Source organism: Archocentrus centrarchus, chromosome 6 (genome assembly GCF_007364275.1).
Source record: "Archocentrus centrarchus isolate MPI-CPG fArcCen1 chromosome 6, fArcCen1, whole genome shotgun sequence".
Taxonomy (NCBI): Eukaryota; Metazoa; Chordata; class Actinopteri; order Cichliformes; family Cichlidae; genus Archocentrus; species Archocentrus centrarchus.
The window spans coordinates 11,466,440-11,481,547 of NC_044351.1; the positions used below are offsets into that span (position 1 = coordinate 11,466,440).

Genomic DNA, 15,108 nt, shown 5'->3' on the forward strand with positions numbered 1-15,108 from the left:
GCAGCAGCAACGGTAACGTTAGCTGCTACCCGAAGGAGACGCGTCTCTGTGTTTGAGAGCAGAGGGGAGCGGTTAGCGTTTCCTCCCCTTGTGTTTTTAAAAAAGACACTGAAGATGGCGACCAGCTCGGAGCGCAGTCCCCCTCCGTTCCCGGAGTCCGAGGACCAAGATGTGTTGGAGTCTGAGGAAGTCCGAGGCCGCGACAGTGATGAAGACGACGGGGAGGACTTCTTCGGGAGTCCGGTATGTAGCAGTGGAGTCAAGCTAGCTGTAGTGCTTCATGTCTGGTTAACTCGTTAACTTAACGCGGAGCTAGCTAGGAAAGCTAATGAGGCAAAAGTTTTAGGAGATGTTGACCGACGTTTAGTGGTTACACAGGGGAAAAAAGAGATAATGTTGACATAAGCTATTGTCGGCTGCAAGACTCTCAGTGTTTCCTAAATCATCGAAGCGTGTGCTGTATAAACTCTATCCCACCTGCCTAAAAGCTGTGGGAGTTCTGCAAACGCCCTTGCTGGTATTGATTTCACCCTGAAACTTGCTCTCTGAAGTTCTCCCTCGCACTGATTCAGTAACTAAACCAGGTCACACCGTACTTCCTGTTTGGCTCGTGGCATGTGGGAGTTTTCTGTCCTCAATATTTTCTAAAACTCTCCCCAGGCCACATTTAAATCCTCTGCAGTTTTAGGGTGTGCAGACTTTTCACGCCGTGCGTAGGTAAGGTAAAAGCTTAGCAATCTGCAAGGAGTGAGGTCTGTGCGGTTTGTATGAAAGTTGAAATCTTGCACGATGCTTATTAGTGTGTTAATTCACCCCCCCTCCTTTAAAAAAAAATAAATTTCTTTATCTTTTCCTAAATAAGGATTATAAGCTGGCTCAGGCAGCCTCTAGTCATGTGAGTGTGCAGTGGTCACGTGGTCAGAACCCGGATGTTTTCTTACAGTCAAAGTTCAGAGGCTACATCAGAAAGTTGCTGCCTTTTGATTTTTTTTTTTCCTTTCCCCCAGCAATGAACTCAGTCAGCATTTTGTGGATGTCTCAGTTATCAGAGGTCATGTCTGAAGCAGTGCCTAAGGAGCATGATAGGACGTGTACTTTTCATTTCCCAGTTTATTATAGGTATTTCCAATACAGAATTTTTGTGGGCCACTAAATATAGTTATTAGCTGATATTCTTTATATACATACATTTTGTTAGAGTTATTAACTTTACAGTAATGCTGGCTGATATGACCAAAAATTTGTAACACTAGCTGTTTTCCTGTATATCACAATATTAGTAGTTGTGTTATTTCTGCCTGAGGTTGCCTTTATATAGGTTATAGAGGGTCAGCATGCTGTGGTTATTGTTAAGAATTGATTAGGCTTCTCAAGTTTCTGTGTGCCCTGATGTTTTCCCTGTTTTAGAGAATTATTTGTTGAGTATTGATTGTCTTATGTTAAGTTTTGCATCAAATTATTATAACTGAGTAAGAAAGTACAGATCTATATTTGAAAAATTCATGTCCTGCGTGAAATTTTTCAAGATTCCAAATTCTTTGTCATTTCTGCAGTTGCAAGGTACAACTGAAACAAAATGGTGTTTCGCCATTTCACTGTGGAGTTCACAGTGTAGCTGACAGCTTACAGAAGTCACTTGAGAGGGATATGTGTGTTGGTAGTTTCTGGTTTTTGCATTTTGAAGCCTCAGAGTTTTTTTTTTTCTTTTTTTGAATCATTAGTGACCATACTGGGGCCAGATTGTGGAGTGCTAAGTTATCAGCTCAAGGTAGCAAGCTTGGTTGGCAGGCTTCATCCTTAAGCTGTATGAGTGAACCACACAGATGGACATGGCCACTGTGACGTCACTCATTATTTAGTGAAACCCTGTTATAAAGATTTGAGCTGAGAATTTTCTTTGGCGCCAACTTGATATTCTTAAATTGGACGTGATGAGCCGGGGGTGCACCTGACTGTGAAACTGAGGTCACTGCACGGTCTGAAAAGCATAGCCTGCTATGTCCCTGCTGGCCATTAAAAAGAATGCAGGTTTAAGGTATAATGACTTCTCTTTTTAGGCCAATTTGTGTAAAGTTACAGACTTAAAAGTACACAAACACAGTCAAGAGGTCCAATTACAGGTGTCTGCTTCCAAATCCAAAAGTTTGTTATGAATAGCAAAGTTAATTTTAGAGACCAGAAATGTTTTTTGTAAGCATGTTTATTCATGGCTGAAATTGGGCATTTTAACATATAAATCTAAGGGGACTGGTTCACCTTTGGAGCCAGCCCCAAGTGGCCACGAGGGGAACTGGAGGTTGCCACTTGCTGTGCACCAACATTTGTCTTCTCAGCTGTGTTAAGTACTGTGCTGTGCATGTTCAAGATATTGCAGAGAATATCGTAAACATTATAAATCAGAACCAAAATGCTCCATTTTTAAAGACTCCTTCTCTGAATTATCCCAAGCCTCAGATAACATGTACGCTAATACCAGTATATCTGTGGAAGGCCAGTTCCACCCAACTCTAGTTTCTAAAGAGTTCTTTGGTGAGCTAAATATAGGCTATAATTGATATTGATCTATACAACAAATATAGACTTCAGCGACTAAATCTCTCATTTGATATATTTAACAGCATTGTACCAGCAGCCTTCAAAGCTTTAAGTCATTAATGCTTTTAAGTCATTTTGTTTCACTACCCTGTAAACAAAAACCTGAACACTGCAATCATTGTTACGTTAGACTGGTAGATTAGTCTAACCTAGGCTGGCCACTAAGAGGATTTGTTTTGTTTTCTTGGTGAGAACATGTCTATTAAATTTCAAACATTGTAAAATGTTTCATGGAGCTTGTCTTTGCTGTCTAGAGTGACAGAGTCCTTGTGCTTCAATTTTAAAGCTACTGCACCCAGTAGCTTAAAATGACATTAGATGTTTAGCTCTTGCATTTCTCCTCAGAAAGTAGCATTTATAAAAGTGTAATCTAGAAGCTCGGTACAAAATAAACTCAAATAATTAATGCCAAAGCAGGCTTTTCACTCATAAGTCTACATTATCCAGTATCCAATTTTGACCAGCTTATGTGACGCAAAGCTGTTGAAATCTATCAGAAAAGCAACCAAAGCTCTTTAAAATCCAATTTTGTTTGAATATGTCAAATATTTGTGATGTGGAGCGCATGCACGTTGCTGCATGAAGCTTGGATTATGTTGGCAGGTTTAGTTTGAGAATTGTCTCTTGTCTATTTGATACACATGACAGGAGAGTAATTGTATGATACATTAAAAATCCCCTTTTGGTCTTCAGAGCACCTCTCCTGTGACCGAAATGGACACCACACCGACCAGTGATGTTTCAACAAAGCCTCCCAGTGACATCATGAATGATCCTTTCTTTGAGCCAATGAGCAGCCAAACAGAAAACAAACCAGCGAGTGAATTCATCAGTGAACCCTCAGATGATTTTTTTGACCTGACAAATAATGTAAATATTGTAGCTGCAGCTGCAACAAAATCTAATGATTTTGTTGACATATTGGGAAGTGAAACTGGAGCTCAGAGAGGGGAAGTAGTAAAGGCAGATGTTACTGTTGGATCAGCAATAGATAAAAGTGAAGTGACCGCTGGCATTACAGATCCACTCAGTCAGCAGGAAGCCAAACAAACTTCCACTGCTCCGGTTATCGACCTCAGTGGTGACTCACAGCAACTGCCTGTCACTGGCAAAATTGCAGACCCTTTGGTCGACCTCTTCGGTGATGCTCCACCAGCTGCTGAAGCTAAAAAACCCAGCGGGGCGACAGTCGATCTGTTCGATGATGAGGGGAGTGACATTTTCGCAGAGCCGCTGCAGACTAAACCTGCCAAGCAGCCACAGAAAAGCCTCTTCAACGAACCTGGAAAGGATCTGTTTGGTGAGCCGCTGGGTGCCCTCTCAAAGAAAACTACAGAGCAGAAGGAGAAATCTGTCACAACCAAAGTTAATGCTGGAGGACCTGTGCAAGACAGTAAGCCTGCAGATATCTTCAGTGAGACCGTCCCCGCAGCACCCAGTGTCAGCAGCACCAGCACCGTCAACTCCAAGACCAATGGAGTCCACTCTGAGGAGGAGAGTGATATATTTGCTGGTGGGTTCACCATATTTATTCTTTTAACTTATCAGGCTCACATGCTGTTTTAATTTTACCATAAGTTCAAGTTGGTCTTTATAGTGAAATTGTGCTCTAAGTGATGTAGGGCATGTTCTTATATAACAGGTTTGGAAACTGTTTTTCTTGTGCATTAACAAAAATCATGTCAGTATAGTTGATAAAATGATGAATGATAAAATTCCCAACTTGGAAAATTCATGTGAATGCCTCCTAAAGAGGGAAAAACCGCTTGGGAAGTTGAAGAAAACCACAACTTGCTGAGCGGTTGACATTAATTACGCAGAAGTATAACAGATGAAAGTAAATGTTTGGTTGATTGTAAATAACCAGCCAGCATTAAATTTGAATCTTGATATTTGGGCCGTACTTTCCCAAAATCACCCATTTAAAGCACCCAATACCAAGGGCAGGGAGAGTGACTCAGATTACTTAGAAAAAAGTTTTAATGAGCAGTAGCCCTCTTAACAAGTCAAGTTAAGCAATATTTAACTAGAAACAGTTATCAGCTGCACATCGTCTGTGCAGCATGATTCATGTTGTTGCCACATTCTGACTGAACACAACAAAGTCAGGATAAGGACTTCCCAGCTCAGAAAATGGGACTGTCTGAGGAGCATGTGAATGTTAAACCCACATGTTTGTGTCAGACACTTGAGACGGTTTGAGAGGAAAACACAAGTTTCAGTCTGGTGTAAATAAGTGATTTACTGGTAGTAAGAACTTAATCTATAGAAACTTCAATTAAGAAAACCCCAGATGGTCCTGTTGAGGCTTGACAGACACAACTCCAGTTTGTGCTGCTCCAAGATCACCGTACATAGAAAAGTAAGCCATTCAGAGTCTCTGTAAATACATAAAGGTAGACTTAAAACTGAGGTAAAAGCAGGTGTTATCAAGGTCCACTATGTTCAGTAAATAATGGATATCTTACTGCACATTTCCATTTACTGCTCTTTTTCCTGTTTCTTTTCCCCTCTAGCAGAAGCCACAGTGGAGCTCTCTCTCGACAGTCCGCGCAACGAGAGAAAAAAGGAGGCGACGGCCAAGCCGTCTGCTTCCGCCCCCACCTCCCTGCCAGCAGCTGTCAGCCTCGCCAAGCCACAGTCTGCTTCCCTGGAAGAGGTGAGCTCAGTCTTAAAACCAGACAAAAAAAAATTTCTAGTGTGCACAGCAGTTTATTACATCCTTTATTTATTGAGGTAAAAGTCTCTGACATTTAAAAACCTCCTTTTTTTAATTTTTTTTATTTTTTTGAGAGCAACTTGGCCAAAAGGTCAGCGGAAATTTTAGCAGTAAAATACAAATACAACTGACACACACAAACAAATGAAAAGATATCATGAACAAATTAGATGCAGTTACAAATGAATTTCAGTGCAACTTTAAGCGCAGTTTCACTGACCAAGAATACTATTTAAATTGCATAAAAATTATTATGAGAGTGAAAGCCATACTGATTATATTTTTAATCACATGTAGGGGCACATGAGACAACCAATCACAACTGAGATTTTTATATAAAAAATACAAGCAAGTGGTGCAGGGCACAACTACCCCCCCCCCCCCCCCCCCCCCCAACAAAAGTTTTAGCTGATTTGAACGTTTTCCATCTCACAAACGTCTCCAAACACTGAGTCACTGAGATAACACACAGGTCCATAATTTTCCTTTGACCTTTATCTTGAGGTCAAGGTCACTGAGATTCAAACTCGTCCTAGATTTTTAGTAGATGCATCTATGGTGTGAATCCTTACATCGTTCTTGGGTTATCACGTTCACAAGACCTATGACCTTGACCCAGTTATGGCAAAAATGTAATCAGGTGATCTAGGGGTCACTGGTCATCTTTTGTGCAAATTTTGTTATGAATCACACTGTAGTTTTGCTGTAATATTGTTAACAAACAGACAAACATACTGAAAACAATACCCCATTCCCTCCTCCAGGGGCAGGGTAACAATGGGAAAGTCAGAGGGAATACAGATATGGACACTTAGCAGCAGCATACAGGAAAAAGTGGTGTATTCGACTTCTGCAGCCAGTAATAATGTATGAAGAACAGTGGTAAACAGTATCCAGCTTCTTCAGGTGTCCAGTAAAGATAAAAACATTGCAGAAATCAAGCATTTCTTCTTCTAGAGGAAGGAACAGGATATATTCCTTTAAAAAAACAACACCACCACAAGGAAATATAATTAAAGTTTCAGAGTAAAAACAAGCTGTTAATTAGATTTTTTTTTTTTTAATTGCAGATTCTGATCTGTAATGATGTCTAATCCTTATGTCATTAACTGTGTCAGTTTCAAACCCTTGTGCACTTTTGGTCTTAGGAAGTTTAAATGTGGAGTCTGTGCCTTTTGGATTTGCCCAGACATCAGAAGGAGAAATGTGGGGGAACAAAACACTTTCCAGCAACAGCCCACCAGAGCAAAGATTTCCTTTTCCTTTAGGGCTCCAAACTCTGCGGCAAGAAAATTACTGTTCAACCATAGTTTTTGGCATCATTTTTCACTTTCTGTTCAATGTTTGTTTCAGTTGGAAGAAGAGGAAGAGGAAGAGGAGGAACAGGAAGACAAATTTGACATCTTTGTCTCTGTCAAAGACCCAGAAAAAATAGGTGAGGCTTATTATTTTTTTTTATTACCAAATGTATTTTAAAGATTAGCAGACTGAGTAATCTTTGCATGTATTTCTACAGTATGTGACAGTTTTTTTTTTCTAATGATATATGTGTGTTTTTTTTCCAGGGGATGGTATGAATGCCTATATGGCCTACAAAGTATCCACACAGGTAAAAAAAAAAAAAAAAGTGTCATTGTACATCATTTTATTTGAACTAAAGCTTTCCATCTATAATTGTGAGCATGCTGGTACAGTTATTGATCAGATGTACAGTTAAAGTTTGCCAAGAGATGAAATGTTGGTCAGTGCGTTGTTGGAGACACACCCATGCTTTGTCCTTCGAGGGAAAACTAAGGTTACGACACAAGTCGAGAGGAGTAACGCACCAAACACAAGCCTCTCGGGTACATCGATTCCTTTCGCTTCTGTTTCAGACCACACTGCCCATGTTTCGCAACAAGACATTTACAGTGAGGCGACGCTTCAGCGACTTCCTCGGCCTTTTTGAGAAGCTCTCTGAAAAACATGGACCAAATGGATTCATTGTGCCTCCGCCGCCAGAGAAGAGCCTCCTGGGTAGGCTCACTGGCTTTTTTGTCCTCACGTTTTCTTTTGAGTTAGAATTTAAAATCTTAAAACTTGATCATCAATAATGATCAACGTTACCTTGTGCAGGGATGACAAAGGTGAAAGTGGGAAAGGAAGATTCCTCGTCTGCAGACTTTGTTGAGAGAAGAAGAGGTGCTCTGGAAAGGTAAGAGAGAGAAGGCATGACATAAACCTGCACTGTAATTTATAAAAATCATGATGTGCTTTTGTGTGTTTTAGTATTTGGTGAAAAACTTCGACAGGAGCAATACTGCATAGGAATTTTTTTTTGTTTGTTTTGTTTGTTTTTTTTAAATCTCCAATTGACATTTCCTAAAATGAAGTTGTGCCTAAGTCTGTGGTGTAACCTGCATTTTTGCTGGATGTCTATCACCCTTAGCTATAATATTAATGATATAAATAATGCAGTGTCCTAACCTCGCATAAGAATATAATTTACTTGAAATCATCATTGCCACATCCTAATTTACCTTCCCAATTGATTCTTAAGAACTGTTATGATGTTGCAGTGCCCGTACTAATCAGGAAAATAAGGCTAACTGTTCTGCTGTTTTCTCATTGAACAGGTATCTGCAGAGGGTGGTAAATCACCCATCGCTTCTCCAAGATCCTGACGTCAGAGAGTTCCTGGAGAGAGAGGAAGTAAGAAAAATGTATTTAGTTTTATGCTTGAGCTACTGCACTTTACAGGTGTAATGTAGTTTTCTTTATAGGGGGTGAATAGTGCATTTCCAGTTATAAATATTACAGCTTTCACCAGACTAGTGTGCTTTACCTAAGCATTAGTACTTGGGTATCACTGTACAGAAGATGGAATCGCAGTACAATATTAAAAATGTTCCTATCACAGTTTGCAGCCTCAGTTTTAGAATTTTTCATACCATAAAACCATCTGGTGTATGCTTTCAAGCAGAACCAGTCCATTTACCATTTAAAGTGAATGTTTAAATATTCATCTGCTGCTCACTTTTAACTCATTCTCAGGTTTTACTGTGTATTTATTATTAAGACATGATTATGTGTCTACAGTTGCCTCGAGCAGTGAACACCCAGGCTCTGAGCGGCGCCGGCTTCTTAAAGATGATCAATAAAGCAACAGATGCTGTCAGCAAAATGACCATCAAGATGAACGAGTCCGATGTGGTGAGTTCAGCTGTGAACACAGGCTCCCGTTCTCCGTGGCATTTTCTCTTCCCAGGGAGCTTCTGGTGAGCCAGATCATCTCCGTTTTATGCTAAAGCAGAAAGTTTCAGCGACACGTTCAAGCCTAAACAGAGCATTAGTTTCATGTTTCAATTTTAACAGTTATTTTGAGCTAGTGTTGGCGTCGTACTAACGGTGTGTTGTGCTGCAGTGGTTTGAGGAGAAGCTGCAGGAGGTGGAATCTGCAGACCAGCAGTTCAGGAAGCTCCACGCTCTGGTTGAATCCCTGGTGGTCCACAGGAAAGGTTGGTTAGTTTTCTTTTTTTAGTCTGTGAAGTGACAAATCAGTTATCATTTGGAATCATTTGTGCAGTTTTTATAATTGTTACAATTGCACACACACACACACACACACGTGCATTCTGATACTTGATTGGTTCCCCCAAGTGGCAAGACAAAGTGAAGTGTGTTCTTGAACATTGCTTCAATAAAACCTTCATAAAGTTTTTAAGAATGAACACTTACAAATAAAATATTAAAGAAAGCACCTTTCTGGGCTGTAATGGCAGCTTTTATTCTCTAAATGCATGCTCATAAAGTACTTTGTTAAAGATCTTTTTATTCTTTTTTTTTTGTGTGTGACAAAAACTTCTCTTTGTATTAAAATCTGTCTCACTTCTCCTCTCTAGAGCTGTCACTGAACACAGCAAGCTTTGCCAAAAGTGCGGCCATGCTGGGCAGCGCAGAGGACAACACCGCTCTGTCCCGAGCCCTGTCCCAGCTGGCCGAGGTGGAGGACAAAGTGGAGCAGTTACACCAGGAACAAGCTACGAACGACACCTTCACCTTTGCAGAACTGATCGCAGATTACATCCGCCTACTGGGAGCCGTGAGGGTACGCAAGAAATTTCTTAAGCTCGTTACTGGACATCCGAGCTTTTCCATGACAAGGGAAATGTCCAGTATTATTTGATTTAAATTGAATTTGTTGTGAAAAGAAGTAGCCACAGTTTAAAAAGCGCGCAGTGATATAAAGGTGAAATGATGCGGATTTTGCGACCTGCAGGGGTCGTTTGATCACCGGATGAAGGCGTGGCAGCGCTGGCAGGATGCTCAGTCCATGCTGCAGAAGAAGAGGGAGACTGAGGCCAAACTCCTGTGGGCCAACAAGCCTGACAAGCTGCAGCTGGCCAAAGAGGAGATCACTGAGGTACGACACGGGCCAAAAACAACAAAGTGAAAATAGATGTGGCTGAAACACCTGCTCAGAGTTTGATGAGGGCTCTTCAAGATTGGAACAATGTTTCAGTAACTTTGATTTTTCTGTCCCTTTACTCAGTTTTAGCTTGATGTTAATCACCCCTGAGTTTCTGCTCCTCTTTGATCTGTTCTTTTATCTTTGAAAACAGTGGGAGGCCAAAGTCACGCAGTTCGAGAGAGAATTTGAAAGAGTTTCTGCAACCGTTCGCAAGGAAGTCATTCGCTTTGAGGTACCGGTGTTCGTCCTTGTTGGCGTCCACATCAGTCACCGCTCAGACAGCTGAATAGGTTGAAAGTTATAAATCCTTTTTAAAAAAATCTCTCAACAGAAAGAAAAGACAAAGAATTTCAAAAGGTACATAATCAAGTATTTGGAGTCTCTGCTTCAGTCTCAGCAACAGGTGAGTGTGTCTGCCGTCGCAACGAGTCAGTATTTCTGTATTATTGAACTGTTTAATATTAAAGATATTCTACAGAAGGTCAACAAATTATACATGAGGTAGTAAGTAAGGCAAGACAACAGGAGTCCAGATCAGGCCTGTGAGGTTTTTATATTAAGGTTTAGCTAAATCCTGCATTTAAATAATATTCAAGTTTCTGTATGGACCAAAACTCCCAAAATTCAAAATCAATAAATCACTCAGTGAATCAGTGAATAGGACATTATATACAACAAAAATGATTTCAACAAGAATTGCATAATTTATATATCTTTTTTGAATTTGCTTCTGTATTTCTACTTCTCTACTTGCCTAATCTATCTTAAAATTTTAGCAGAAATAAGTTTATGAATTAAAAAAAAAATCAAGAATTGTAATAGAAACTTTTATTTAAAAAAAATGTAAATAAATACATTTACTGCACAGGTAAATGGATATAGAAGGTAATTAAATGTAGATGTCAGTTTAGCACATTTATGAAATATGACCTACATTTTAATATTTTTGATAGACATAAATACAATATTATGTAAACAATTTATTTATGTACTACTTTTAGATTTTATGAGCCCAAAGTAGCAGCTTCAAACTGCTTCTTTGGTCCACAAAACAATGCAGCAAGTACTTGACAAATACATTTAACAGATACTTTAGATTTAATAGATACTTTATAAGTTTTTTTTTTTACTTGATGTTTTATTTGATCAAATTCTCAATTTTATCTCTAAAGACAAAAAAAGAAAGAAATTTAAATATGAACCAGCTCTTTTCTGTTATGTTAAGAACCTTATATGGCTCCCCCCCCCCCCCCCCCCCCCCCCTCTCTTTCTCTGCAGCTGATAAAGTACTGGGAGGCTTTCTTACCAGAAGCTAAAGCAATCGCCTAATCCTCAAGCACCAGCCCTCTGGACTACAAACAGGCTGCCTTTTTCTCATACACTTTACCTCTTTTGCCTTTAAACCAAGGAAAATGTGTGCATTGTAAAGGGAGATACAATCAGTCTGTTTTTTTGTTTTTTTTTAATCACCTTTAACACAGCTCTGTATTCTATTGTATTAATAATTGTATATTTTCATTTAACCTTCCACAAATATTTTCTTATTAGATGAGAATAGATTGCATATACAAAGATACGGGCAAATGAAAAGAGGAAGAAAAAAAAAAAGCATAGATGACTGATTCTATTCATTTCCACAGGAGAGTCGTTTGTTCTCAGGATTTTCTCCCTCATTGATCAGGAGCTCTTTCACATCAGCTGTCGTTAACGGTTTACAGCCTGGCTGCTCTCTCGTCAGAGATTTCTGGGGACCCAGATGAAGAAGGTGGCTAACTTCTCACTGTGCGTCTTATTAATGATTCAAAGGGATTAAATAACCGTTAAAAATTAGATTTATGAGCACTTCCACCGGGTGGATAAACTACTTAAGTACCATCCATGTTTTCCTTTCTTTTTTCCATTTCTCTCTTTCTAATTTGGAGTATTATGATGCTGAGGGGGAGTGCGTGGGTGTGCAGGGTGATGAGTGGCATTAGATTAGCAGCTGTGATAAAGGGCTTTGTCGCATGCCGAGGTTGTGGGGATAACAACTTTGAATTCCTTTCAGTAATTGTGCAAACTTTATGTCGGTGCCTTTTTAAGTGAGAATGGTGTTTTGTCTTAACTTCCTCTACAGTCTACAACTTCCTCCTCAACTGGAAACCAGTTTAGAGGGACTTTGTAGACAGAAGTTGTGGGCTCGCCATCATGTAGTCATCCCACTACTTATGTTTAAGAACTATGGTAGTGCCCCATTTACTGCCAGTTAAGTTCCTCCTCCCCCAGTTCTTTTCTAAAATGGTTTATACTGTTTTCAGTCAGCCTTGCATGAACCTGCAGAGGCTTGAATTGGGTAAATCCAGTCTGTAAACATGTCTGAGTCTGTCAAAGTTGAGTCATGTTGGACCAAGTGTCGGTTAACAATTTAACGCAAGCAGTAATGACTCAGTTTGAAGGAAGTAAATGCTGATTGTGTGGATTAGCCAACTCAAGTAAGTCTCAGCAAGCAGTTTTGTGCTGTGTCAGATGAAAGCCAAATCCTTTCTGGATGGCAGGGTTGGTGTAAAAAGAGCAGAGCTGCAGCTCACAGCAGTCTTATTCTGCAGATCTAGTCCTGTTTTTGTCTGACAGCCCAAACAACCCAAAGTTATTCATTTCTTGTAGCACTGGAGGGATATTTGTTTGCACATGCATGTCTTCAAACACAGTGCAGCATCTTCTCGATCCCATAATGTGCACTGCTGGCTGCTGTCATTGTTATGAAAACACAAAACAAATCCACTGATTGGACACGTGAGGGCGGTAATCTGCCAACAAGTGCAGCATTGTGGCCACAAATTAAAGGGCAACTACTGCCAAGTCCAACATCACTACTCTTCACTCATTCACTACTCCAAGCGAACACCCAGCCGTTTGCAGTATATATTTTCACTAAGAATTTTGCATATTGTATATTTTCAACATCTGTTCTACTGCAGATGTTTCTCAGGCACTTTGTAGTGCCTCTAAATTTGGACACACATAAGATGATGTACAATTAGTGAAGCGTAGGGAGTCAGTTTGGACCACAGACTGCATAGAAAAGGTGGATGTAACCTTGTGATCTTAAAAAAGTGACACAGTTGTGAAAGTGCTTTAATCCTGCATTCTTTCTGCTGGTCAACAGGGGGCGTCTCCTTTGGTTACAAAAGTAGTCAGATTGTATGGAAGTCTATAGGATGCACCTACTTTACTTATTTTACGACGTGCAAATGTTTTCACAGTTGTTTGTCTTGAGTCTCATTTAATATTTTTCATTTTATAAAAATGATGGTAAGGAGAAATAACTGGTAGAGAGTAAAATAGACTATAAAGCAAGATATGCTTTAAGGTGGTTCTACCTTGTATGGCTGTACTCAGGCTGTCCAGTCAGATTTACCTGTCACTTGTGCCATCGGGGGGGGGGGGACAAAGGCAGCATCCGAAAGGCTGCACAGTGGCCACATCCATGTTTTCTATGTTTATTCAGTCTATGCAGACGTTGGCTTTGTCGGTGTTTTTATGACGAAGCAAATGTGCTCATCACTTTTGATAGAAATCTAAGATGAAATTTGCTTTGAAGTGGTGAGTGTAAGCATCTTTTTGTTTATATAAAATATCCAGTTCCTGTAATTTCCATGGACATAAAACCAGAGACTAGTCCCAGAGGTGGAGCCAACAAATGTTTGACATTTTCACTTCATGATTGACTTAAATACAAATACACTGTTTGTGATTTATAGGAAGGAGGCAACAAGATGTGCTTTAAAAGCTGATGTGAACTCTTCAGAACTGGATTGATTGGCAAACAATGGCAAATTAATGCCTTCAGTAAAACATGCTGGTGTTGTAGTGAATTCCTCCCTCAAGTCTCAGCCTGTAGTTTTAACAAACCTGTCACAGGTTTTTGTGGCAGGACTGCCATCCTTTGATTACAGCTTTAATGTCCACATGTGCACACGTGTAAAAACTGAAGGCGTGCAGCGACTATGCTTCACTATCGATTGTTGTCAGGCTTTCTTTAACTTGCAGACATTTCTTTGCACTTCTTTCATGCCAGTTAGATAAATGCCTGTTTTTACTATTATTTTTACATCATCTAATAAAACTGGTTGTCAATGTGTGGTTAGTGGTATCAATGTGCAGAGCAATGTCAGCAATATGCACTGTGTCATAGAAACTTAATTCAAATCAATAAAAGTTGCACTGTTTACACTTGGAAATTTCATAAAGAATATGACTTTTTTTTTAAAATATCTCTACCAACATCACTTCCCCAGTATGTTAAACAGTGACAGGCTTCTCTTTAGAATCAGGTATAATTACTTTGTCTTCCTGTAGGAGGCGCCAGTGGGAAATGGTCAATTAAACAGCTTGTCCACGCATCGATTCAGAGCTAGAAACAAATGTTGGTTCTTTGTGCTTTTTCTGCAGCTTAAAAAATATTGGTTACATAATTGGTTTAACTTTTACAGACTAACTTCTTATAGAACTAAAGTGGTGTATGGAGGACTGAAGCTTTCAAAAATAATTACACAAAAATATGCCATTAAATGCATCATCAAAAAAAAGGGCATTATTTGATAAAAGGCCATAAATTTGCTTCTATATATTTTTCTAAACTATCTTCCCATTTTAGTTATGTTCCTATTAATTTTTCAAATTTCTTTATATATTCCTTATGCATTTATTTAGGTTTATTCTCCCTTTTGCATTTTTCTGTTTCCTGAATATATTTGTAACTATAAATTATCCTGTCAGTTTGATGTGAGGCTGCCTAATGAAAAGTTGACCCCGTGACACACTTATCAAAAATAATCCACATACGTGAACGGCACTACAGGCCAGTGATAAAACGTGTATGCTTAATTTTACAGTGAACAGCCCCTTTATGGAAGACTTAGCAGCAGGACCGGGATCTCCTTTGTGTGGAGGAACAGGACAAGCACTGCCAGAGCCCTCCAAAATGACCTCCAGCAGGCTGCTCATGCACGCTTCTGACCAAACTGTCAGAATCAGACTCCATGAGGGTGGCATGAGGGCCCTACGTCCTTTAGTGGGACCTGAACTCACAGCCCAGCAACACGTAGCTTAACTAGCACTTGCCAGACAACACCAAAAATGTAAAGGCTGCTGACCTCTGCTCTATGGAGATTCGACACACTATAAATTAAGCTTCAGGCTCTGGCCAGCAGTCGTTTCACTTAGCTTAGCAACAAGAGTGGACACAGGTCAAACAGCTTACCTGTTAATGTTGAAAAGGTGTTTTAATTAACCTTTAATGTGATGCAGAGCACTGTCAGTTGTAATACAAGCCATCTTTATGAAGGGAACTTGGTGAGACCAG

The 15,108-nt window shown here is 39.7% G+C and overlaps 1 protein-coding gene across 2 annotated transcripts; it reads left to right on the forward strand.

Annotated features, from left to right (window-relative positions):
• The first annotated feature begins 88 nt into the window (after nucleotides 1-88).
• Nucleotides 89-13,976, forward strand: snx1a (sorting nexin 1a). Of its 2 annotated transcripts, none has more exons than XM_030731542.1 (15): nucleotides 89-243; nucleotides 3,289-4,108; nucleotides 5,112-5,254; nucleotides 6,668-6,749; nucleotides 6,880-6,923; nucleotides 7,189-7,330; nucleotides 7,430-7,508; nucleotides 7,930-8,005; nucleotides 8,393-8,506; nucleotides 8,718-8,811; nucleotides 9,196-9,401; nucleotides 9,573-9,716; nucleotides 9,916-9,996; nucleotides 10,096-10,167; nucleotides 11,043-13,976. In XM_030731542.1, exons 1-15 carry the CDS (start codon nucleotides 115-117, stop codon nucleotides 11,091-11,093), a joined length of 2,277 nt encoding a protein of 758 aa, XP_030587402.1. In that variant the 5' UTR covers nucleotides 89-114; the 3' UTR covers nucleotides 11,094-13,976. The 2 variants fall into 2 exon arrangements, with proteins under 2 accessions (XP_030587402.1, XP_030587403.1); XM_030731543.1 differs by having other exon boundaries at nucleotides 5,115-5,254.
• The last annotated feature ends 1,132 nt before the right edge of the window (nucleotides 13,977-15,108 follow it).